The 27,074-nt window shown below is 39.5% G+C and overlaps 1 protein-coding gene across 1 annotated transcript in view; it reads left to right on the top strand.

Annotated features, from left to right (window-relative positions):
• Positions 1-1,521: 1,521 nt before the first annotated feature.
• The window catches only part of SCFD2 (sec1 family domain containing 2), a 438,974-nt gene continuing 413,421 nt past the window's right edge, over positions 1,522-27,074 (top strand). Inside the window, exons 1-2 of the mRNA XM_021701578.1 lie at positions 1,522-2,470; positions 24,638-24,806. Of these exons, the coding sequence (XP_021557253.1) occupies positions 1,636-2,470; positions 24,638-24,806 (1,004 nt within the window). The 5' untranslated portion in view covers positions 1,522-1,635. The remainder of the gene's footprint in view (positions 2,471-24,637; positions 24,807-27,074) is intronic.

Genomic DNA, 27,074 nt, shown 5'->3' on the forward strand with positions numbered 1-27,074 from the left:
CTTCATACAATATATTCCAGCTATACTAAACTGTTTGTAGTTCCAGAGAATGTGTTGTGTGCCTCTATACCTTTGTCCATGCTGCACTCTGTGTTTGAGCTGCAAGGAATGCTCCTCCCCATCCTGTCCACCTGGTGAACACCTGGTTTTCTTGGAAGACAAGTCAAAACTCATGTCTTACATGAAACTTCTGACCACTTCCCTTTTTCCTTCACTCAATCAGAATTTATTTTTCCTCCTTTGTAACTCTTATCCATTAAACAAATTATTGCTTCTGTAACTTTATATTGCATTTGCTTTCTTTACATATGTGGGTCTTTTATTTCAGATCCTTTTGATGGCAAGACTGTGCCTTATTTCTATTTATATTCTCAATGCCAAACACAGTGTCTGCAATATTGTACATGTATATTAAAAGTTGGTTGAATATATCACTTATTAAATGGATATAAATGGAAGATTTATTGATCATTTAGTCAACAAACATTCATTGAAAACTTGCATATTTTCTAGTGTTGGAGAAACGAGGCCTCTAGTGCACAATTTTGTAGGAAAACAGGTATGCTAAAACTTATCTCATGATATGGCAAGTACTTAGCTGAGGTGAAAATTCTTCATGGATCAGGGAATTTATTAACCATTGTGCCTTTGGAGCCTACGTCAGTGACTATACTTAGTGTTCAATAAATAGTGGTTGAATTGAACTAAACCTGTGAAACATTCTGTGCTCAATTTGTTGACTTAATTGTGCAGGTATATAATGTTCCAGGCAGGGATTAGGTGGAGAGAAATTGAGAAATCATGAAGGATTTTGGTGCCATTATAAGAAGTTAGGCTGTAGCCTGCAAGCAATTGGGCCAGGAGAGGCTTTTAAGCTGGAAAATGGTAGGGCCAGCTCAGTTCATTAGGAAGAAAAACTAAATTGGTGGGAGAAGAGATTAAGACTGGGAAATGATAGGGGATCATTGCTATTGCCCAGTTGAGTGATGATGTTGGATTAAGCCAGTGATGGCAAGGATGGAAGGGCCGAAGGGGCTGGATTCTAGGATTTTTGAAGTAGACGAAGATTTAGTGCCAATGAGATGAGGGAAGATGGAGAAAGTGAAAACGAGACCAGTAGGTTTTTCATGAGGCTTGAGCGCTATAACGTATGAGACAGCCACTTATAAACTACAAAACATTACATATCACTTGGTTGTTTTTATCTTCTCTGGCGTTTCTTAGTTTAGATGGGCAGAACGACTTTTAGAGATGTGTTCAGATCCAAGGAAAATAATAAATTTCGGAATAGCTTTTACTATTCCCGAGATTTCTGGAGATGCAGGGAAAGGTAATCCGAGGACAGAGAAGGAGAGGAAAAGAAAACAGTTGAGCTATTCACAGACCTTTCCACTCAGCCGGGAGCGACGGAGCCCTGCCCACTTCTTCCCAGCCCCACCGTTCTTCCGCGCGTTCTCCTCGCTGGCCAATCACGCTCCGTCTACGTCATCAATGTGCGCCGACACTGGACAAGTCGGAGGCAGCACCACGTGTACTGTGTTGACTGTCAAAGCGTCAAGGAGCCCAATTCCCGGAAGCTGTGAGTTCTAAAAGAAGTTCCTGTACTCTAGTGTCCCGGCTCTGCGAACCCCAATCATGAGCGCCCCGGGAGTGCTCTCCTTTACCCAGCAAGGTTGGGAGCAGGTGCTGGCCAAAGTGAAATGGGCTCTGGTCTATCTGGACGCCGCCTGCGCGGAGAGCTTGCACTGGGGCTGCGGATCCACGCGACTCCTGGAGGCGGTGGGAGATCCTGCGTGTCACCTGCGGGAGTTCGAGCCCGCAGCTGTCGGTGGTGGAGCCGAGCAGCCTAAGGCGGTGTTTGTGCTGAGCTGCCTGCTGAAAGGCCGGACCGTGGAGACCCTGCGGGATATCATCTGCCGCAGTCACTTCCAGTATTGTGTGGTGGTCACAGCCGTGAACCACGCTGTCCACCTCACCGCTAATCACGTGCCGGCGGCTGCAGCGGCGGAGCTGGAAGGGCAGCCGGTGTTCGAGCAACTGGAGGAGAAACTGTGTGAGTGGATGGGCAATATGAACTACACGGCCGAGGTGCTGCACGTCCCGTTTTTGCTCGCACCTGTTGCTCCCCACCTTGCCTTGACTCCAGCCTTTGCTTCCCTTTTTCCACTGCTACCCCAGGATGTGCATCTCCTTAACAGTGCCCGACCAGACAAGAGGAGGCTAGGAAGCCTGAGTGAGGTGGATGCCACTGCCCTACCCCCTGAGCTGCTTCTGCAGATCAGGTGCCTGGTGTCAGGCCTCAGTTCTCTGTGTGAGCATTTAGGGGTGCGGGAGGAGTGTTTTGCTGTAGGTTCCCTCAGTCGGATCATCGCTGCAGATCTGGCTAATTATGGCCCTGCCAAGAACAGGAGGAAGACTGCCACAGGCAGGGCATCACTGGTCTTTGTAGACAGAACTTTGGATCTCACGGGTAAGTGGAATTGCTATGGGTCTTCCTAACCTAACCTCCAAGGTTCTGGGACTTTCACTGATTCAGTATATATTTTATTGACTCTTACTGTATGTCAAGTTGAGGATACAAAGATGAGCTAGATGGACACAGTCCCTGATCTCATAGAGTTTGTCATCTAGAGTGGAATGCAGACAAGCAAATTACCAATTACAATTCATTAATTCGTTAGATGCTGTAATGGGTAAATACATCTTTAACACGCACTGTTTTGTTAAACAACTACATCTAGCCAAAGATATTGGAGAAATTATGCTGACATTGAGAACTGTACACCTGGGTACTTTTTAGAAATGTGCAGATGTCAGTATTTACAATAATCCTGCATAAGAGGGCTCTAATTTGTTGGAGAGGTGTTGACAGATGAACCAGTGGAAGGAAAACTGTACAACAATACATGAAATTATCATAGACAGTTTAGTTTTAGGTTTCTTTAAATGAGTGTTAATAAACTTGAAGTATTACCAGACATTGAGATTAAATACAATTGTAGAAAATACTTTCAAATATTCATTGATTTACTCTTAGCTGTCATTCTACTGAAGATTGGGTAGATCATCTCAAATTTTAATAATGTATCAATTATTTATATGCATAGAGAACAAACATAATCCTTAACATAGATGAAGAAAAAACACTTTCTGATAGTGACATGTGCGTATTGTCAAAGGTCAACTTTATTGTTCTCTAATTAGGTAGATATAGTGCTGCTAGTAGTATAGTCTGGCCACACCCAAATTCAGGGAGAATGATCAGGAAACTGACATAGGTAAACATTCTCCTTAGTAGGTTGGAAAAAAAGTAGAATGAAGTTATAAAAAAAACCCACAATAGCTGTATTTGAGTTTTTGACCTTATAAGATTAATTTTCAGATCATAAAATAGTAAGCTAAGTGGTAATACTGAGATGTAAGCTTAATCATGTGACCGGAAAAACAGGTGTCCAGTCTGTCATTGTGATTTAAGTATAAGTAAAAATTGTAACATCCCAGAACTAGAGAATTAAAATCAACTGAGGAGTTTATGCTTGCTGAATTTTTGAGTGTGTGGTATATACTGTTTATACTTCTACTTTCTTATGCCCCAAATATGACATTGTTTAATAATTAATCAGAGTCACATAGTGTTGTTCCCCCCCCCCCAGTGACTTCAGTTAGGCAGACTTTAATGTGCTGGCCCTCCAGCATCATGGTAACAGCTCTTTTAAGTCTTGACATGCCTTCCTTGTATATGATTCTTGAAAATAAAAGCCATCAGAAAACTTTCATATCTTCCCATCACCAAATTACCAGCCTTTGTACATTTGTACAACATTTTTTCTTCCCTTCCTTTGTATTTTTTTTTTAAGATTTTATTTATTTGACAGAGAGAGAGAGAGAGCGAGAGCAGGAACACAAGCAGGGGGAGTGGGAGAGGGAGAAGCAGGCCACCTGCTGAGCAGGGAGCCCGATGTGGGACTCGATCCCAGGACCCTGGGATCATGACCCAAGCCGAAGGCAGACGCTTAATGACTGAGCCACCCAGGTGCCCTCCTTCCTTTGTATTAAAAAGAGATGTACTGTCCCTGCTACTATCTAATGCCAACTTCTTCACCTTTGCAGACTAGGTCCTCTCCCTTTTCACTTCCCTCATAGACTGACCTCTGTCACATACCCTACCCTGTTCCTAGATCATCATTTCAGAAAATCTTTTTTACGGGATTTTCCTGGTCAACATACAAATGGAATGTAACATCTCCTTCCTTAACACCTCATGCTCCTCCAACTTGTTTTATTTTTTGCTCCATTTTACAGCAAACTTGAAAGAGTTGTCCATACTTGCTATCTCTGCAATCATCTGCTCCAATTTTCCCTTGATTCCACTTCAGTTACGATTTCCCCTCCACAATACTTCCCAGCAATTTCCTCTGTTAAGATCACACGTGGCCGCCATATTGCCAAATCCAGTGTTCAGTTATCAGGATTCATTTTACTCAGTCTCAAAGCAGCATCTGACACAGCGGAGTAGAGGATTCAAAGAGTTAAAAATAATAAGAAGAAAATAAAAGATGCACAAAAGATATACATAGTTTCTTGTGTAACTCCATCAAAATGTAAATCTGACATGTCATTTGTTTGCTTACAGCCCGCTCACAGCCCTCCCACAGCCTTCTATCGCACCTACTGTCAAGTCCAGGTTCCTTACCATTGTTTTCAAGGCCATACGTGACCTGCCTGCATGTAGCTTTCCTACCTTGTCTCCCACTGATCTCCCCTCACACATTACTTTCCCACCACGCTGCCCACCTGGCCATCCCTCAACATGCCAAGTATGTTCCAGCTTCAGGGCCTTTGGAGTTCTTCTGCAGCTCAGCTTGGAATGTTCTTCCTTCAGGTATCTACATGGCTTTCTTGTTCACTTCCTTTGAATCTCTGCTCAGATTTCTGCTTCTCAAACAAGCCTTCCCTGACCACTTTCTTTAGCTACTCTGTTCCCCTAATTGGCATTAGTTTGTTCCTATGGTCCTAGTAACTTATAAATTAAAGTTCTTTTTAATGGATACCTTTTGAATAACCACTCAAACTATCTTCCAGATGAACAGATTAATGATTCATTTGTGTCAAAGATGTTTCAACATAGTGTTATCATCCCATGTTGGTAATATTCAGGGCTGATTTTCAGTTGGTACATGGCTGTGGTGTAAAAATTTTTAAACATTAAAATTTTTCTGTATTATTGAGTAAAGAGAAATCCTCTACTTATTGGGACTACAAGTCACCCAATGCTGTTGCCTGGTGGAGAAGAGCAATAGGGCCTAGGAGAGTGCTGGTGTGGACACAGCTGGTCCTCCAGAGCTGCTGAGGGTACTGAGGCAGCAAGGGTGGTTGTGATGGTTGTGGAGATGCAGCACTCCACAAGTGCTCCAAGGTGGCCCCGAACTGAATGGGGTGGTATAGGTGGTTTGGTGGCCTTACAGTCGTCATGGGTGCTCTCTGTCCTTGGTCCAGACTCTGATGTCCAGGAACATACCTGATCACCATGCTCAAATTTTTTTCTGATCTGTCTTGAATGTAACAAGCATAAGGAGCTGGGGAGTCATAACAATGAATTTAATAGAGAAGCTGTTACAAGAGTTTGGTGTGGATCTTACATCAAACTGTGACTTAGAGTAGTGCATTGTTTAGCCAGTGATAGTTGCAGCAAACCAAAGATTACACCAACAATTTCTAAAAATTAAAAGCTGATTTGGGAATTATTGGAATGACTTGAATGGTCTGAATTTCAATTTAAATTACTTGACAGCAGTTTTAATATAGAGATCAAAAAGAAATATATTTTTAGGTTTTGATTTAGGTGTGAATATCCATAAACACATGTTAACTTTTTATTATTTGTTGTTAAATATTTTGGCTAACATCCTTGATAATTTACCATTAAAAGATTTATATGCTTATATATCTTCTTAGATGTAAAATTAGCACTATCAAGAATAACCTCCAACAATTCATAAATATCCAACATTCTTAACATCCTCCTTACAGTACAGACAAGTTTCTTTCTCATCTTCTTGTCATTATCTTTGCTGAAAGTAATATTAATTTGTCTAATATTTGGTTTATTTTTTTCAGCAAACATTTATTGAAGGCCTACTGTGTGCCAGGATTGTTCCAGGTCTAGGGAAACAGTGATGAACAAGATAGACAATTTCCTTGCTCTCCCGAAGCAGTTGATAAGCTCTCAGCACTTAAAAACATAGAAAGTTTGTTGTAATTATTTGAGAAGTAAATGGTTGCTGATGTCTGTTTGCTATGATTTGGCTTACTTTTACCCTGTGTAGACCACCCAGAAGCTTGTGTCTCTGCAGACAGAGTACGTCAGGCATGTTTGCGGAGGGGATTTAAGCACAATATTCTATGGACTGTTCTGGCTTCTGATTTGTTTCAGGGGAATTAAATTAAATTAAATTAGGTAGATGTGATTTATGAATCTCTAAAAGATTTGAGTCTGGTTTCCTTTCCATTCTTTTTTGGCTCTTAGGATTGACTAGAGTGCTTCAAGTCCAAAATAAAAAGATAGGAGGTGGCAGTAACTCTGGGAATTAAATTTCTTCTCCTGGTTTAATTCTTCTGAATTTTAGTTTCATGTAAACTTTTAAGTTAAACCAATTCAATTAAAGATTAACTGCCAATACAAAGGGTGGCTCCTATTCCTGGGATTATGATACAGTGATGCATTTATATTTGCTTTAAGGTGTATATATTATTTGTTAAAGTATTGAAATTTGAGACTATTAATAGTTAACATTTGAGAGCATATTACCTTTCTCAGCACTCTATATATCTAAGCTCTTTTAATTTTCACAGTAGTTTTTTGAGGTATTATAATTATCCCCATTTTACAGATGAGGAAGCAGAGAAATTGAGGCGTTAAGTAGCTTGCCCAAGATCACGCAGCTAGTAAGTGGCAGTCAGGATTTGAACCTTGGCAGTTTACTCCAGAGCTTATGCTCATAATCCATCTTATATATGTTACTACAGAGAGAAGTTTGAGAAGCCTTGTCCTAAACAGTACAGATTCTGCTGCTAGGGTGTCCAGAAGCTAGCAGCTTCGGAGACTAAACACAGTTGTTGGGCCCTGGTGCTGCCGTAGTGTTCAGAAAAGTGACTTTTTCTTCCCCAAATCTGATTTTCCACAAAATACAAAATAATCGAGCAATATCTTCATTTTAGAGTTCAGTGGATACTATTTAAAATAAACATAAGTGTGAGACATGATTTAGAAGCCCTTTAAGGCTCTGATTAGATGGCTGGTGTTAGATCCAGGCCCGTATAATAATTTCACGTCCTGGCTTAGTAACTTAGTTGTTGTTTGATCTTCATTGAACCTTTTGAGGGTTTTCTTATTTGTGAACAGGGTGAAATAGTGACCTTAAAGTGCTGTTGGAAGGATATGAAATCATTCATTCATTCATTCATTCAATGTATAACTAATATAGTGGGTAAGATTAAAAAGTGATAGGGTTTCCATTTTAGATAGCATAGTTTGGGAAGGCCTTTCTGTGGATGTGACATCTGAGCAGAGATGGAAAGAAGAGAGGAAGCAGGCCGTATAGCTGTCTTGGTGTAGAACATAAAGACCCAGCAGCAGGTGCAAAGGATCTGAGGTGGGAATATGTTTGACATGTTTGAGGAGCAGTAGGAGGCCAGCATGGGTCCCTTCAGCTTGCCCCAGGAGGAGATGAAGTTGGAGAGATAGGCAGAGGCAGTGCACTGTAGGGCAAAGTAAGGACTTACATAAAAGCCATAGTATGATAGGAAACTTGGGGAGTTTTGAGCTGTGATGTGACATGATCAGATTTATGTTATATGGGATCATACATGGAAGGAGTGAGGGGATTGAGGTCGATCCTCAATGTATGGTGGCTGCTACTACTATCTAGGTTGTGTAATAGGCATGAGTGATTAGTTATGGTAGGCTTAGCTCTGCCTCTTTCTAGTCATAATTCGTTGGGCAAGTGCCTATCTTGAAGGTATCCATTTCCTGATCTGTAAAATCAAGATACCTATTCACAGGGCTGTTGAGAGTGTAACATAAGTTAACACATCTAGCTCCTGAAACAGTGCCTGGTATGTAAAATGCACCGAGAAATGTTTCTTACTTTTGTTAATTAATGGTATGCATTTAAAATGAAAATTATCATATGGTTTAACTTATATGTGGAACATAAGGAATAGCATTGAGGACATTAGGAGAAGGAAGGGAAAAATGAAGGGGAGGAATCAGAGAGGGAGCCGAAGTATGAGAAACTATGGACTCTGGGAAACAAACTGAGGGTTTCCAAGGGGAGGGGGGTAGGGAGCTGGGTGAGCCCGGTGATGGATATTAAGGAGGCAATGAGCACTGGGTGTTATACGCAAACAATGAATCATGGAACAGTACATCAATAACGAAGTACTGTATGGTGACTAACATAACATAATAAAAAATAATAAAATTACTTAAGTTTTATTACTTCAAATATGTTTTCTCCCTAAGTATAAGACTAAGAGTATAAATACGAGAATGATTTTCCATACATATAACCCAGAAGAATTCTCTTACCTGATCTCTTACCTGCCACTAAAGGAAATGAGAGTTGGTTAGAATTAACCATTTGTCAGGAACTATATTCTGTCATACCTAGAGAAAAAAAAAAAGGCAGAATAAGCGAGATTCCTCCTATCTGCTCCTGCAAGATTACTACAATTTTGGTTATTTAGGAAAGTGTGAAGAATGGTATGGATGATACCTATTCATTTCATAAATGTTTTTTGAGCAACTTTTATATGCAGGTTCTGTGCTAGGTGATAGTGACATAATGCCTCACTACTCAGTGTATCCTGGGGACTGGAAGCCTTAGCTCAGCTGAAGCTAATTAAAAATGCAGAATCTCAGGCCTCACCACAGACTTATGGATCAGAATCTGTATTTTAATGAATCTTTAGGTGACTTGCATATACAGTAAAGTTTGAGAAGTGTTGATGTAAAACGCAGTCAAGGCTCTTGTCCATGAGGAACTCAGAGTCAAATGAAGAAGCACAAAGCTCAGCAAATTATAGTATGAATGATATGTGCCTTCATAGGGTTTAGGTACAAAATTCTCCTTTAAGGGGTGACCATTTCTAGACCAGTGGTTCTCAACCTCGTTTCATATTCGAACCACCCCAGAAAGTCTGATTCTTAAAAATGGGTCTGGGCAGAGGCTAGAATCAGAATTCTTTTAAAAGCTCCCCACATGTGCAAAGATGTAAGAAGGAGCACAGGTTGTTCTGGGAATTCTTTTTTAGATCATTTTTTATTAGGGCTTAAGGTGCATGAGGGTTGGAATGCATGAAGGAATGGTAAGAGATGAGGAAGCCTGATGGGGATGATGAGGAAGGAGGTTGGGGCCATATTACAAAAGCCTTAAATTTCATGCTCAGTGAGGAATCTTAACAAAGTTTTAGTGAGGCAAAGTGCATGTACACATTTCCTGTTGAATGAGTTCTCTTGCGGACATTGTGGTGAATAGATGTATTGATTCCAAAGTGTAACCTGAGAAGTGAGTCAGACTCTGGTGGGGTGGGTTTTTTTGTTGTTGTTGTTCTGCTTGCTTTTGTTCCCTGTAGTCCAGTTTATTAAAGCGTAATTTACATATAGTAATATTCATCATTTTTAGTGCATAATTTTGTCAAAAAACATACAGTTGTAAAACAACATCCACAATCAAGGCTTGTGGAGATTGATTGGAAGGCTACTATAATATCTAGGTGAGAAATGATGTGAGTTTAAATTGAGTCAATAATAGAAAGAGTGAAGAAAGGAGTAGTTGAGTATTTAGGTGAGAGAATTAACAGAGTGGTGACTGATACAATGGTAGAGGATTAAGAGAAGACATGCCAAGTGTTCTAGCTTGGGCAATTTCAGAATCTGTGCCCTGTGACAGGAAAGGTAGGAGTAGATTCAAGTTAGGAGCAATATAATGAGTGTTACGTGGTTCTCTTATCTAACATTTCTGTGTGGGGAAAGGTATTTATTGAGTAAACTTGTAAATGTAGTGCCTTATTATTATCCTACCCCCAATAGCTTCCCCTGCAAAGTCCTATCTGGTAAATGGCATTCTTAAGCAAGCTTTTTACTAGTATGCAGTATCTAATATACACCCTTTGTACTAGATTTGACTGATGTGAGGCAGCCATAGGTGGTTTTAGAAATAGTAGTGTTAGTAGTACTAGTAAGAGTAGTATTAGAGATCTAATAACTAACACTCCTTTCCCCATCCAAAGTCTGAATCAACTGAATATGAGATAAAAAGTTGTCAGGTGGAGGCCAAAATACTTGTTATATTATAGATACAGTGAACAATTAAGGAATGTGGCTTATATCTATGGACAAGTGAGCTTCCTAATACCAAATCCCAGAGTAGAAAGGTTTACCCACACAGCAGGAAGATTGAACCAGAGCAAGTCTTTCCCCCGCCTTCCCAAGGGCAGAACCTATATTAGGAAGAGTAAGTAGAGCAGAACCTGATAGTCCAGGGTAAAAGTGATTGATTGAAGGAGGTAAAGCAATTTCAAGAGTGTTGTACTAATTGTTGTCCCTCTACATAGAAGGGAACATTAGGAATAATAAATATCCTGTTCTACAAGACAGAAATATAATCAAATACTGAAACATCTCAAACTAATGAAAGACAATCACAGATACTTGAGAATGAATAATGGGGAATCAGAAAGGAAGTGATTTTTGAATATACTAATTCCGGGAGTCCAGTAGCTCTATCTCAACACAGAGACAATATACACAACCCAAAAATATTGTCTGTGAAATGTAGAAAATGCTATTGTTGCATTTCTATCTTTTTAGCCATACTGCGGTGTGAGTAAGTTCTTGTGAGGGCTCCTAATTTTTTTTCTTTACAAGTTTTTTTTTTTTTTTAAGATTTTATTTATTTATTTGAGAGAGAGAGAGAGAGCAAGCACAGAGGGAGAAGCAGACTCCCCTCTGAGCAGAGAGCCTGACACGGGGCTCGATCCCAGGACCTGGGATCATGACCTGAGCAGAAGGCAGATGCTTAACCGACTGAGCCACCCAGGGCCCCTCTTTTCAAGTTTTTATTTAAATTCTAGTTAGTTACCATATATGGTAAAATCAGTTTCAGGTATAGAATTTAGTGATTTATCACTTATATATAATTCCCAGTGCTCATTGCAACAAGTGCCCTTAATCCCCATCATCCATTTATCCCGTCCCCTACGTACCTCCCTCCATCAACCTTCAGTTTATTCTCCATAGTTGAGTCTCTTATGGTTTGCTTCCCCCACCTCCTCTTTTTCCCTTCCTCTAAATTCATCTGTTTGTTTCTTACATTCTGCATATGAGTGAAATCATATGGTATTTGTCTTTCTCTGACTCACTTATTTCGCTTAGCATAATACACTGTAGCTTGATCCACATCATTGTAAAAGGCAAGATTTCATTCTTTTTGATGGCTATGTAATATTCCATTGTATATATACACCACATCTTCTTAATCCATTTATCTGTTGATGGACATTTAAGCTCTTTCCATAGTTTGGCTATTATTGATAATGCTGCTATAAACATTGGGGTGCATGTGCCTCTTCGAATCTGTATTTTTGTATCCTTTGGGTAAATACCTCGTAGTACAATTGCTGGGTCATAGGGTCGTTCTGTTTTTACCTTTTGAGGAACCTCCATACTGTTTTCTGGGGTGGCTGCACCAGCTTGCATTCCTGCCAACAGTGTAGGAGGGTTCCCCTTTCTTCACATCCTCACTGGCACCTGTTGTTTCCTGTGTTGTTAAGTCTAGCCATTCTGACAGGTATGAGATGATATCTGGTTTTGATGTGTATTTGATCTGTATTTCCCTGATGATGAGTGATGTTGAGCATCTTTTCATGTGTCTGTTAGCCAACTGTAAGTCTTCTTTGGAAAAATGTCTCTTCATATCCTCTGACCATTTCTTAACTGGATTATTTATTTTTTTTTGGTGTTGTGTTTGATAAGTTCTTTATAGATTTTGGATACTAACCTTTTATCAGATATGTCATTTGCAAATATCTTCTCCCATTCTGTAGGTTGCCTTTTAGTTTTGCTGATTGTTTCCTTCACTGTGCAGAAGCTTTTTATTTTGATGAAGTCCCAATAGTTCTAGTAAGAATTTGCTATGGCTGTGGTCAAAGAGGTTGCTGCCTGTGTTCTCCTCTAGGATTTTTTTTCTTTTGAGAGAGAGAATGAGCTTGCACATGCAAGCAATGGGGAGGGGCAGAGAGAGAGAGAGAGAGAGAATCTTAAGCAGGCTCCATGCTTAGCATGGCGCCCAATGTGGGACTCAATCTCAGGACCCTGAGATTATGACCTGAGCGGAAATCAGGAGTCAGATGCTTAGTTGACTAAGCCACCCAGATACCCTTCCTCTAGGATTTTATGGTTTCCTATCTCATATTTAGGTCTTTCACCCATTTTGAACTTATTTTTGTGTTTGGTGTTAGAAAGTGGTCCAGCTATATTCTTCTGCATGTTGCTGTCCAGTCTTCCCAACACCATTTGTTGAAGAGACTGTCCTTTTTCCATTGGATATTCTTTCCTGCTTTGCTGAAGATCAGTTGACCATATAGTTCTGGGTCCATTTCTGGGTTTTCTGTTCTGTTCCATTGATCTATATGTCTGTTTTTGTGGCAGTACCATATTGTCTTGATGACTACAGGTTGAAGTCCGGAATTGTGATGTCTCCAGCTTTTTCTTTTTCAACATTACTTTGGCTATTCGAGGTCTTTCATGGTTCCATGCAAATTTTAGGATTGTTTGTTCTAGCTCTGTGAAAAATGCTGATTGTATTTTGATAGGTATTGCATTAAATGTGTAGATTGCTTTGGGTAGTATAGACCATTTTAATAGTATTTGTTCTTCCAGTCCATGAGCATGGAATGTTTTTCCATTTCTTTGTGTCATCTTCAATTTCTTTCATAAATGGTCTGTAGTTTTCAGAGTACAGATCTTTTACTTCTTTTTTTTAAAGATTTTATTCATTTATTTGAGAAAGAGAGAGCAAGAGAGCACAAGCAGCGGGAGCAGCAGAAAGGAGGGAGAAGCAGGCTCCCCGTTGAGCAGGGAGCCTGACATAGGGCCTTGATCCCAGGACCCTGGGATCACGACCCCAGCCAAAAGCAGACGCTTAACCGACTGATCCACCCAGGTGTCCCTTACCTCGTTGGTTAGGTTTATTCCTAGGTATCTTATGGTTTTTGGTGGAATTGTAAACGGGATTGACTCCTTGATTTCTCTTTCTGCTGCTTCATTATTGGTGTATCGAAACACAGCAGGTCTCTGTACATTGATTTTGTATCCTGCAACTTCACTGAATTCATGTATTAGGCTTAGCAATTTTTTGGTGAAGTCTTTTGGCTTTTCTACATACAGTGTCATGTCATCTGCAAATAGTGAAGTTTCACTTCTTCCTTGCCGATTTGGATGCCATTTATTTCTTTTTGTTGTCTGATTGGTGAGGCTAGAACTTCCAGTACTGTGTTAAGTAACAATGGTGAGAATGGACATCCCTGTCTTGTTCCTGACTGAAGAGAAAAAGCTCTCAGTTTTTCCCCATTGAGGATGATATTAGCTGTAGGTATGGCCTTTATGATGATGAGGTATGTTCCCTCTATCCCTATTTTGTTGAGGGTTTTTATCAAGAATGGATGCTGTATTTTGTCAAATGCTTTCCCTGCATCTATTGAGAGGATCATATGGTTCTTATCCTTTCTTTTATTGATGTGGTGTATCACATTGATTGATTTGTGGATATTGAACCACCCCTGCAGCCCAGGAGTAAATCCCACTTGATCATGGTGAATAATTCTTTTAATGTACTGTTGGACTTGATTTGCTACTATGTTGTTGAGAATTTTTATATCCATGTTCATTAGGGATATTGGCCTGTAATTGTCCTGTTTAATGGGGTTGTTGTCTGGTTTTGGAATCAAGGTAATGCTGGCTTCATAGAATGAGTTTGGAAGTTTTCCTTCCATTTCTGTTTTTTGAAATAGTTTGACAAGAATAGGTATTAACTCTTCTTTAAATGTCTGATAGAATACCCATGGGAAGCCATCTGGCCCTAGACTTTTGTTTTTTGGGAGATTTTTGATGGATTCAATTCTTTGCTGTGTATGGGTCTGTTCAAATTTTTTATTTTTTCCTGTTTCAGCTTTGGCAGTTTGTATGTTTCTAGGAATTTATCTATTTCTTCCAGATTGCTGAGATTATTTGTTGGCATATAATTTTTCATAATATTCTCCTATAATTGTTTGTGTTTCTGTGGTATTGGTTGTGATCTCTCCTCTTTCATTGATGATTTTATTTATTTGGGTCCTTTCTCTTTTCTTTATGATAAGTCTGGCTAGGAGTTTATCAATTTTATTTTATTTTTTTTATGTGAAGTTTTTTTTTTTTTTAATTTTATTATGTTATGTTAGCCACCATACAATACATCATTAGTTTTTGATGTGGTGATCCACAATCCATTGTTTTCATATAACACCCAGTGCTCCATGCAGTACGTGCCCTCCTTAATACCCATCACCGGGCTAACCAATACCCCCTCCGCCCTCCCCTCTAAAACCCTGTTTGTTTCTCAGAGTCTATAGTCTCTCATGGTTCATCTCTCCCTCCAATTTCCCTCCCGTTCATTTTTCCCTTCCTTCTCCTAATGTCCTCCATGCTATTCTTTATGTTCCATGAATAAGTGAAACCATATGATAATTGACTTTCTCTGCTTGACTTATTTCACTTAGCATAATCTCCTCCAGTCCCAACCATGTTGATGTAAAAGTTGGGTATTCATCCTTCCTGATGGCTGAGTAATATTCCATTGTAGATATGGACCACATCTTCTTTATCCACTCGTCTGTTGAATGGCATCTCGGCTCTTTCCACAGTTTGGCTATTGCGGAAATTGCTGCTATGAACATTGGGGTGCATATGGCCCTTCTTTTCACTACATCTGTGTCTTTGGGGTAAATACCCAGTAGTGCAATTGCTGGGTCATAGGGTAGCTCTATTTTTAATTTTTTGAGGCACCTCCACACTGTTTTCCAAAGTGGCTGTACCAACTTGCATTCCCATCAACAGTGTAAGAGGGTTCCCCTTTCTCCACAACCTCTCCAACATTTGTTGTTTCTTTCCCTGTCCATTTTTGCCATTCTAACTGGTGTAAGGTGGTATCTCAATGTGGTTTAGATTTGAATTTCCCTGATGGCTAATGATGATGAATACCTTTTCATGTGTCTGTTAGCCATTTGTATGTCTTCTTCAGAGAAGTGTCTTTTCATATCTTCTGCCCATTTTTTGACTTGATTATTTATTTTTTGGGTGTTGAGTTTGAGAAGTGCATTATAGATCTTGGATACCAGCCCTTTCTCTGTAGTGTCCTTTGCAGATATCTTCTCCCATTCTGTGGGTTGCCTCTTTGTTTTGTTGACTGTTTCCTTTGCTGTGCAGAAGCTTTTTATCTTGATGAAGTCCCAAAAGTTCATTTTGCTTTTGTTTCACTAGCTTTTGGAGATGTATCTTGAAAGAAGTTGCTGTGGCCGATGTCAAAGTGGTTACTGCCTATGTTCTCTAGGATTTTAATGGATTCCTGTCTCACATTGAGGTCTTTCATCCATTTCTATTAATTCTTCCATCTTAGTTTCATCTGTTCTACTGTTGTTTTTTGTTTGTTTGTTTCTATATCATTTATTTCTGCTCTAATCTTTATTATTTCTCTTCTGCTGCTGGTTTTAGCCTTTATTTGTTGTTCCTTTTCTAGCTCCTTTAGGTGTAAGGTTAGGTTGTGTCTTTGAGGCTGTTCTTGTTTCTTGAGGTAGGCTTGTATTGCTATATACTTCCCTCTTAGGACTGCCTTTGCTGCATCCCAAAACTTTTGGGCTGTCATGTTTTCATTTTCATTTGCTTCCATGTATTTTTAAATTTCTTCTTTAATTTCCTGGTTAACCCATTTATTCTTTAGTAGGGTGTTCTTTAACTCCATGTATTTGTGGTCTTTCCAAATTTTTGTGTATGTGTGTGTGGTTGACTTCAAGTTTCATACTGTTGTGGTCTAAAATATGCATGGTATTATCTCAGTCTTTTTGTACTTGTTGAGGCCTGATTTGTGATCTATTCTGGATCATGTTCCATGTCGACTTGAAAAGAATGTGTATTCTGCTGCTTTATGGTGAAATGTTCTGTATATATCTGTTAAGTCCATCTGGTCCAGTGCGTCATTCAGAGCACTGGACCAGATGTTTCCTTTTTGATCTTCTGCTTAGGTGATCTGTCCACTGCTGTAAGTGGGATGTTAAAGTCCCTTACTATTATTGTATTATTACCAGTGAGTTTCTTTTTTTTTTTTGTTATTTATTGATTTATATATTTGGGTGCTCCCAATTTGGGGACATAAATATTTACAATTGTTAGATGTTCTTGTTGGATAGACCCCTTAATTATGATATAGTGCCCTTTTTCCTCTCTTGTAACAGCCTTTGGCTTAAAATCTAGTTTGTCTGATATAAGTATAGGTACTCTGACTTTCTTTTGATGTCTGTTAGCCTGAGAGATGGCTCTCCATCTCCTAACTTTCAATCTGCAGGTGTCTTTAGGTCTAAAATGAGCCTCCTGTAGGCAGCATATGGATGGGTCTTATTATTTTTTTTTTATCCATTCTGATACCCTATGTCTTTTGATTGGAGCATTTAGTCCACTTACATTCAGAGGGATTACTGATAGATATGAATGTAGTGCCATTGTGTTACCTGTAAAGTTTACGTTTCTGGTGATGTCCTTTGTTCCTTTTTCTAGTCTTTGTTGCTTTTGGTTTTTCTTTGCCACTCAAAGAAATAATATTTCTTGCAGGGCTGGTTTAGTGGTTACAAACTCCTTTAGTTTTTGTTTGTCTAGGAAACTCTTTATCTTTCCTTCTATTTTGAATGACAGCCTTGCTGGATAGAGTATTCTTGGCTGCACATCTTTTCCCATTCAGCACATTGAATATATCATGTCCCTCTCTTCTGGCCTGCCAAGTTTCTATGGAGAGATCTGCTGTGATCTTGCTTCATAATCTCATTTTTCCTTTGCTGCTTTCAGGATTCTTTCCTTGTCTGTGTATTTTGTAAATTTTAATACAATAGGCCTTGGTTTTGGCTGGCTGTTGTTGATTTTTGTGGGAGTTCTCTGTGCCTCTTGGACTTTGATGTCTTTCCTTCTGCAGATTAGGGAAGTTTTCAGCTATAATTTGCTCAAATTAACCTTATGCCCCTTTTCCCTCTTTTCTCCTTCTGGGACTCTTAAATGATATGAATGTTATTATGCTTTATGGAGTCACTGAGTTCCCAAAGTCTACGTTCATGATCCAACACTTTTTCTTTCCCTCTTCTTGTCAGCTTCATTATAGTCCATAATTTTATCTTCTGTATCACTGATTCATTCCTCTGCTTCATTCATCCTTGTTGTCATATCTAGTCAGTTTTGCATCTTGGTTATAGCATTTTTTATTTTGGCCTGACTAGTTTTTATTTCTTTTGTCTCTAGGGTATTTTCTAGTGTGTCTTCTATGGTTTCTCAAGGCCAGCTAGCATACTTATGATTGTTGTTTTAAAATCTGGTTCAGGCATATTACTTATATCTGTTTTGATTAGATCCCTGGCCATGACCTCTTCTTGTTCTTTTTTTTTTAGGGGTGAATTTCTCCATCTTATCATTTTTTCTAGGTCACTGTTTTGTGTGTGTGTGTGTGTTAGGAAAGCCTGTTATAGTTCCTGCTGCTGAGAGTAATGGCTATATTAAGAGGAGGTCCCATACTGCCCAGGGCCTGGTGCTTTGGGAAGTGTTTCAAATGTGCACTCTGCTGTTGTATTTTGCCTGCTCTTTCCCTTAGATAAGTCCTCCGCAGGGTTTCTCCTTGCCTACATTGGGCAGTGTTTGGACCTTGTCCAGTGTGTGGCATTTTAACTAGGTGTGCTTTGGTCCGCTTGTTAAAATAAGCCTAGTCCTATTTCCACTAGAACTGAAGCTTTGCAGTACTCTATGATCAGTGGACTTGTTGCATGCAAGGGGTTTGTGCTGGTCTTCTGGAGAAGGGCGTCCTGTGCTGGTTCTCAAGCTGACTTGCTCTAGTAAAGATGCCCCTGCAGAGCACAGGGGGGTGGGGCTTGGTGTGAGTGGCTCCAGCCTCCACCAGGGGCACTGTGTTGCTCATGAGGTCTGTCAGTGCTGGTGGGTGGGGAGGAAAATGGAGATGCACAGCTCTTTCATCCCCAGAGCAGGGAGTTCGTGCCCACCACTGTTCAGGATGCCCTCACAGAAGAGCAAACAATCTCCACTCTTGTATCCCTGGCTCCTGTCAGATCCCTGACTTCACCCTGCTTGTGTCTGAGCTGTCTCTCTGCTAGTCAGTGCAGTACTCCTGTGTTTTAGCTCAGGCACGTGGCTGGGTTTCAAAACTTCAAATTTTAGAGACCCACTGTGGTGTGGACCCGTGCTGATCCTCTGCGGGAGGGTCTTGCTGTGCTGCAGCTGGTGCCAGTTTGTCCCGAAAAAGCATTCACACGATCACACAGGGGCTCAGAGTTTATGATAAAGTGCAGCAAAAAGTTGGCACCAAGTTTTGCTGCCTTCAGTAGGTGTTTCTGTTCCTATGCTAATGAATAGGGCAGCATGTTGACACCTGTCAGCTCTTTTGTCCCCTGAGAAGCCATGTCACCTCTCCCAAATGCACTCCAAGAAGGGGAACCGTATCTCCCGGTGCAACCCAGGGGATCCTCAAACCACACTGTCTGCTCCTGGGCCTCCGCCCTCCTTCCCCACAGGAGCACTGTGATGCCCCCCAGAATCCACCTGGCAGTGGCACGGACTTCTAAAACTTCAGACTTTGAGCTCCACTGCTTGTTAAAAACTTGCAATAATCAGCTGCTCTAGTTTTCCCAGTCAATGGTTTTGGGGAAATGTTTCTTTTGTGCAATCCCTTGCACAATGCTTTCTATTTCTCTCTCTCTCTCTCTGAGATCAAGGCTCCCTCCTCTCCACAGCATGCGTGATTCTTTTCTCCCCAGAATCACATTTCTGCAGCTCCTACCTTCTATGTTGTGGCTTCTATTCTCCCTCTAGTTCTGCAGTTTGTTCTCTCAGCATTCCAATCTATTTCTTGGGTGTTTGGAATGATTTGATATTTATCTAGCTATGTTCAAGGGATGAGGCAATCATAGGGTCCCCTACTGCTCTGCCATCCTAACCCATATCCTTTTTTTTCATATATATATGTATATTTATTTTAATTTCAGTATAGTTAACATACAGTATTAATGAGGGCTCCTAAATTCTTGCTTCTCACTTATGCTATGTGAGTAGAGGCAAGGGAAGATGTTATCTGCCTTATGATAATGATACTAGCATATACATTCACATATGATCCACAAAGTATTGCAGGATTGGTACTTTTCTCATACTGTTAACTAAACAAGTTTAGCTCTTGAAGCAATTGACTTAGGATTTCAGATCTTGGGGCGCCTGGGTGGCTTAGTCATTAAGCATCTGCCTTCAGCTCAGGTCATGATCTCAGGGTCCTGGGATTGAGCCCCACATCAGGCTCCCTGCTCGGCAGGAAGCCTGCTTGTCCCTCTCCCATTCCCCCTGCTTGTGTTCCTGCTCTCGCTATCTCTCTCTCTCTGTCAAATAACTACATAAAACCTTTAAAAAAAATAAAAAAACCCCAGGATTTCAAATCTTGAGGTTCAGAGATATTTAGGTGTCATTTGGACCAACTCTGAGTTTTTAACTTGGTAAAATAGCACCACATTTATGGAAGTTATCTCAGATCACACAAGGAACTAGTGGAGGATGGGACCACTAGGACCCACGTCTCCAATTTCTTTTTCCTACACCCCCCTTGGAAAAGAAAGCATTGGGAAATAAACCATTCTCTGACTGTACTAGATCACATTGCTGTTGGCCAAGATAACAGTTCTGGCTAACTTCCACTCTTAAACTTTTCAAGTAATATTTTAAAATTTCTGTAATAAAGGAAAAATTAACCCCCTGGAAATTTAAATGTGATACAAATTTCATCATTTTATTCATTTCATAAAAAAATCTGAAGTTATTGTGACATTGAGAGACCACAAATTCTTAGTCTATGTTTGAGTCCTATAAATGGTGCTAATTAAATTTAAAAAATGAATATTGAACCCTCTAAAGCCAGAGATGGGAGAAATTGTTTTCAGAAGAGCAGGACACTTAGTTTGAAAGCCCATACCTGCTTTATCTGTCATTAGCAAACATGTTAGATATACATATCCTTTAGACTAAATCTAAGAAGTTGAATAATTGTGTTCATATAAATTTGGCATTTTGTTAATTCTCTGATATAATATTAGAAACAGTTCCTGATGGAATGTTAATTATTTTTCCAATTAGGTAAGTGTCATGTACTTCTTCTAGAAAATACTGGGAAAAAATGGAGTTTGTGTAGAGTTTATATCAACCAAAATATTCTACTATCCAAAGAAAACCCTCGTTAAAATGTTGGGATATTTTGTGTGTGTATGACGTATTTTTTATTCTTATTACAATAGGAATGTATGTTCATCATAGGGTGTTTAGAGGCTATAAATAATTAGAAGAAAATGAAAATCACAATTTGAGAACTGCTTCAATAAATATACCATAATTGGAAAAAAAATTTTTCCCTACCTTTGAACATTTAGGATATTAGTACATAATATTTTAAGCATATGAATGATACTTTGGTTCTATAGAAATAACTATCAGGTTTAAACCGTAAGAAAAAATAAGTATGCTATGTTTTGACTTCTCATATTGGGAAAGTTTCAGGAGGACTGGATTATTCAATAATTTGCAGAGAGTTTAATGAACTGGAACATAAGAAGGACGCCTGACTTTGGCATAGGGGGAGGAGTGAGAAGCAGCCAGACTGTAGGGGCTAAAGAAGTTAGGGAAGAATGGTAACATTTATAGACCACTTGTATGTACCATGTGTCAAAAAATAGCAGTCGAAAACTAAGAAGGGTTTCAGAATTTGCGCACCAAGTTCAAAGAAACATTATTTTAGTGATGAGTGGATATTTATGAAAATTTTTAGTGAGTGATGAAGGAACTGGTGGAGAGAGAAATTCATGATGCTATGAGGTAATCCCAGTATCTCCATTCCAAGCCTAAAGATATAATTCCCTTAGGGACTTCTGACCCCCATTTGGGTCTCAGGATACTTACAGTCACTAGGCTTTCATTCAGCAAGTATTTGAAGAGTAGCTTACAAGTCTGAGTGCTGAAGAGACAACCATAAACCATACACAGCAGAAATAAGATGTGGTTCCTTCCAGGCCTAATAAATGAATATTCTACTAGTGGTACAAGAACTCTTTCATCTTTATCATTAGAATCATCTTTTTTTTAAATTTTATTATGTTATGTTAATCACCATATCTTACATCGTTAATTTTTGATGTAGTGTTCCATGATTCATTGTTTGTGTATAACACCCAGTGCTCCATTCAATACGTGCCCTCTTTAATACCCATCACCAGGCTAGCCTATCCCCCCACCCCTTCCCCTCTAGAACCCTCAGTTTGTTTCTCAGAGTCCATAGTCTCTCGTGGTTCATCTCCCCCACCAATTTCCCCCCATTCATTTCTTCCTTCCTACTATCTTTTTTTTTTTTTTTTAACATATAATGTATTATTTGTTTCAGAGGTACAGGTCTGTGATTCATCAGTCTTACACAATTCACAGTGCTCACCATAGCACATACCCTCCCCAGTGTCTATCACCCAGCCACCCCATCCCTCCCACCCCCACCACTCCAGCAACCCTCAGTTTGTTTCCTCAGATTAAGAATTCCTCATATCAGTGAGATCATATGATACATGTCTTTCTCTGATTGACTTATTTCGCTCAGCATAAGACCCTCCAGTTCTATCCACGTCATTGCAAATGGCAAGATCTCATTCCTTTTGATGGCTGCATAATATTCCTGTGTGTGTGTGTGTGTGTGTGTGTGTGTGTGTGTGTATCACATCTTCTTTATCCATTCATCTGTCGATGGACATCTTGGCTCTTTCTATAGTTTGGCTATTGTGGACATTGCTGCTATAAACATTGGGGTGCACGTACCCCTTCGTATGACTACATTTGTATCTTTGGGGTAAATACCCAGTAGTGCAATTGCTGGATCGTATGGTAGCTCTATTTTCAACTTTTTGAGGAACCTCCATACTGTTCCAGAGTGGCTGCACCAGCTTGCATTCCCACCAACAATGTAGGAGGGTTCCCCTTTCTCCGCATCCCCGCCAACATCTGTCGTTTCCTGACTTGTTAATTTTAGCCATTCTGACTGGTGTGAGGTGGTATCTCACTGAGGTTTTGATTTGGATTTCCCTGATGCCGAGCAATGTTGAGCACTTTTTCATATGTCTGTTGGCCATTTGGATGTCTTCTTTGGAAAAATGTCTGTTCATGTCTTTTGCCCATTTCTTGATTGGATCATTTGTTCTTTGGGTGTTGAGTTTGATAAGTTCTTTATAGATTTTGGATACTAGCCCTTTATCTGATCTGTCATTTGTAAATATCTTCTCCCATTCTCTTGGTTGTCTTTTGGTTTTGTTGACTGTTTCTTTTGCTGTGCAAAAGCTTTTTATCTTGATGAAGTCCCAATAGTTCATTTTTGCCCTTGCTTCCCTTGCCTTTGGCGATGTTTCTAGGAAGAAGTTGCTGCGACTGAGGTCGAAGAGGTTGCTGCCTGTGTTCTCCTTTAGGATTTTGATGGACTCCTGTCTCACATTGAGGTCTTTCAACCATTTTGAGTCTATTTTTGTGTGTGGTGTAAGGAAATGGTCCAGTTTCATTCTTCTGCATGTGGCTGTCCAATTATCCCACCATTTGTTGAAGAGACTGTCTTTTTTCCATTGGACATTCTTTCCTGCTTTATTGAAGATTACTTGACCATAGAGTTGAGGGTCCATTTCTGGGCTCTCTATTCTATTCCATTGATCTATGTGTCTGTTTTTGTGCCAGTACCATGCTGTCTTGATGATTACAGCTTTGTAATAGAAGTCATCTTAGATGCACTCATGTTGGCTCTTTTTTTTTTATAATTAATTAATTAATTTTTAAATATTTTATTTTTGTGAGAGAGAGAGAACGAGCACGCATGGGGGAGGGGGCAGAGAGAGAAGCAGACTCCCCACTGAGCAGGGAGCCTGATGTGGGACTCCATCTCAGGACCCTGAGATCATGACCTGAGCTGATAGCAGACACTTAACTGACTGAGCCACCCAGGTGGCCCTGTTGGCTCTGTCTTAAGTCACTCTAATGGGCCTGATTTATGTTGTTGTTGTTAATAGTGTGGTTTTGGCAGTTTCTGCCTTTTGAGTTTGAATTCTTGCTCTGTAATTTACAAAGTTATGCAATCCTGAGCAAGTTACTTAAACTGAATCTTCTACTCCAAGTGAGCATAATAATACCCATCTATTAGGGTTGTTGTAAGAATTAAGTGGATAATAAATGTGCAATATGAAACATAATACCTGCTTCATCACAAGCTTTCAATAAATGTTAGCTATTGTGATGAAGATGGTGGTGGCGGTGACAAGGATTCCTTGGAGTCCTGATTTGGTGTTTTGTACCTAGTTCTGTCCAATTATGTGACATGGCAAAAACAACAGCTAGAGACAGAGAGACATCAGGAAACAAAAGGTTGATTGATTTAGAGTGGTGGGATCAAAACAAGATGTGCCAAGTCCCACCCATTGTTGGAAGGAGGTCTTCCAAGCAATGATGGCTTTTGGAAAGATAACTTGGTTTCATGGAAAACATATTACACTGTGTCATTAATCTTGAATCTCAGTTTGAGGTTCTAAGTCATTTGTTATTAAAAGAGTTAATACATGTGAAGTACCTAAAACAGTGCCTGGTACACAGAAAGTACTCTGTAAATGTTTCTATCATTACAAGCTGTTATCATTCATTCATTTAGTTTTCCCATAATCTAACAAATATTTAGTGAGGGTCTGCTAGCTGCCAAGTTGCCTTCTAGACATGCTGGGTTCAGGGTGAACTAGATAAACAGTTGCCATTTTGAAGATAAGGTTCTAGCAGAGGGGAGATTTGCTAATCTTGGGTCAGGTCTCTAAGCCCTTCTGGGTCTTAATGACTTCATCAGTAAAATAAAGTTTGGCTGTAAAATCTTACAATAGTGTCTTCCAATGACACTATTTTCCTGGCTGACTATATGCTGATTATTTATTTATATATTAAATTTTTATTGATACCTACCATATATAGGCACTGTGCTAGGTGCTAGGAATATAGTAGTAACTAGAGCAGACACAGCATCTGCCCTCATAGAGCATTAAGTCAATGCACAAGGCATAGGTTGACTAAGTAATTGTGAGCTTGATTAGTGTTATTACAGAAGGCAAAATGCTAGGCTTGTGTTATTGATTTATATGACAGAAATGAAATATATATATTACTCTTGATAGAAGGGCCATTATAAAACATTAATCCAGATTTTTTTTCCTCCCATTTTTTGAGTTTATATTATCTTTTCTGCTTAAACAGGAGCAGTTGGACATCACGGAGACAACTTGGTAGAGAAGATCATTTCAGTGCTTCCCCAGCTTCCAGGCCACACCAACGACGTGATGGTTAACATGGTGGAGCTTACGGCACTCCAGAATGAGGAGAAAAATCAGAGTATGGTTGCACCAGGCTGTCTTGCACAATCCAAGTAAGATATACAGGTTCTTTTTCTTCTCTCATCCTTCTCCCTCTTTTCTTTTTCTCTGAGGCCAACTATTTCTGTAGGAAGGAAGCAATGAAGAGTTGGCCTGGTTGAAAAATTCACAGTGGATAACATTTAGAAAAAAGCATTTTCCCCCCTTACTTTGAAATAATGATACCCATTAAACAACAATAAGCCAAAAAGTATGGAAGTGTCATTTATAGAGATGTCATTTAGATGTAATATAAGTTTGTTCTGAGGATCGATTAAGTGGGTCAATTTATACATCTCCATTCCACAGATGGTTTCACATGGAATCCAGGCTTACTCAATTTCTTTTTCCCAGTGGGCTTTTTCACATGACTAAATAATCGCCCACAAAGCTATGAACCAGTGCCATCTTTCTGAATGTAAACAATATGCTCTGGGACATCAATGAGAGAAGTTTTTATTTCTGTATATACTATTCACATGCTTAGAGAAGTCAGAAAAAGAAGATGGTATACTTCATGTTATTCAGAGTTTCAAAAATAGAAAAACATTTCTCCAGAACCATGACAATAAAAAGCTAGCAGTAGTTATCTCCTCTACTTTGTCCTTCATCAGTAATTCTTATGAGGAAAAAAAAAGGTGAAAAAGTATCTGAGTATCTGTTTCCCTTATCTCTCTGTTTTTAATTTTTAAACAAAACAGGATCTTTTCAATTATAGTTTCAAATCTTAATAGTAACAGATATATTTGGAATTTCCTAAAATATCTGGAATTAGTTTTCATCTCTTGAATTTTTCAGCTTTTTTTTTTTTTTTTTTAGGTAGTTCATAACATTTATTGCATGCCCGGGGTGTATGGGCCAGTGTGGGATGAAAATGGAAAGTTCTGCACCCTTTCTTTTTTGCATACTTTTACACACAGTAAAAACATAGGTCATGTGCTCACTTTGGTAGCACATATACTAAAACATAGGCCTTGAGCTTGCAGCTATACAAACCCAGAAGTAATTGTAATTGGAGATATTTGTAGCTGTTCAGAGGGCCATTCAAAAGTTACTTATCAAGGACTTACTATGAGCTTCTCTGGACTAAGTAGTATGAAGGACATAAAATAATAAAAAGTATCATTTTTGCCTTCAGCGACTACTTTTCTTATTGGGGTAGTCCTTTTTACACACGGGTTCAAGTAAAACACAATAGAAATTACATGGACTCAAGACTCAGGTGTCTGTTACAGATTATAAATTCTACAAAGTATCTGGTCCACATGGCCTTTGTAGATCAATGTGGGCCTTGTGGAAGTGGTGATGCTTGACTTAATTATGTCTTGAAGAATTTAGAAAAAGAAAAGGGCTAACATGAGCATAGGTATGGAAACAAGAATGATCAGGGCCTGATAGGATGGGGTATGAGGAAGAAAGACCACCTCACTGGACCCCCAGTGCCATCAGCAGTAATGTTTTTCAGGACTTACCAGGTGCCAAGCACGTTTCCGGGCATTTTACATTTGGGAAGTCGTTTAAGTTTTATGATAACCTAATGAGGTAGGTGTTGTTATTCCCCCATTTTACCAGTAAGGAAACTGAGGCAAAGAGACCTTAAGTAACACAGGTAGCAGGAGGTAGAGCTAGAATTTGAGCCCAGAGTTTGACTTCAGAGCTACGGTCTTAACTTCTGTGCTATCTATGCAGGGGCCAGAGAGGAGCTAGGCTCATGAATAGATTTAAAGAGACAGACAAAAATGAAGTTACTTGATGATTTAATTTCGAGAGTACTATTCATTCAACATAGCAGTTACACTGGCAACACAAATCAATTTTGTATAGGAGTTTATTAAAGGGACTGGATAGCTAACACAATCAAAAGAAGAACTTTTTTTTTTTTTTTTAAAGGAAGAACTCCTAATCAGATTTTGGAAAGGACAACACAGTTCCAGGGGTCTAGAATTTAGGAAAAGCCTCTTCAAGGCCTTGACATCAGAGAGACTGAATTTTACCTGTTTTTGGTCATGGTCACTCTGTTTAAGCTTCAGATTCTAAGGGAAAATGTGAGATTGGCCCCACTTGGGCCTTGTGCTCCATCCACCCTCTGCCCAGTGGGGATTGAGAGCAGTTCATACTGGTTGAGAATTGCGCCATGATTGTATGGCCTGGTGGAGGGGTAGTTCTTCAAAGGAAAATGGAAACATTTATCAAAAGAAGGAGGAAGGGCTGCTGGGCAGGCAGAAGCAGTGGATGCCTTTTAATAATAGCACATACTTGTATAGGACTTACTGTGTAATAGG

The sequence above is a fragment of the Neomonachus schauinslandi genome, chromosome 2, assembly GCF_002201575.2.
Source record: "Neomonachus schauinslandi chromosome 2, ASM220157v2, whole genome shotgun sequence".
In the NCBI taxonomy this organism is placed as follows: Eukaryota; Metazoa; Chordata; class Mammalia; order Carnivora; family Phocidae; genus Neomonachus; species Neomonachus schauinslandi.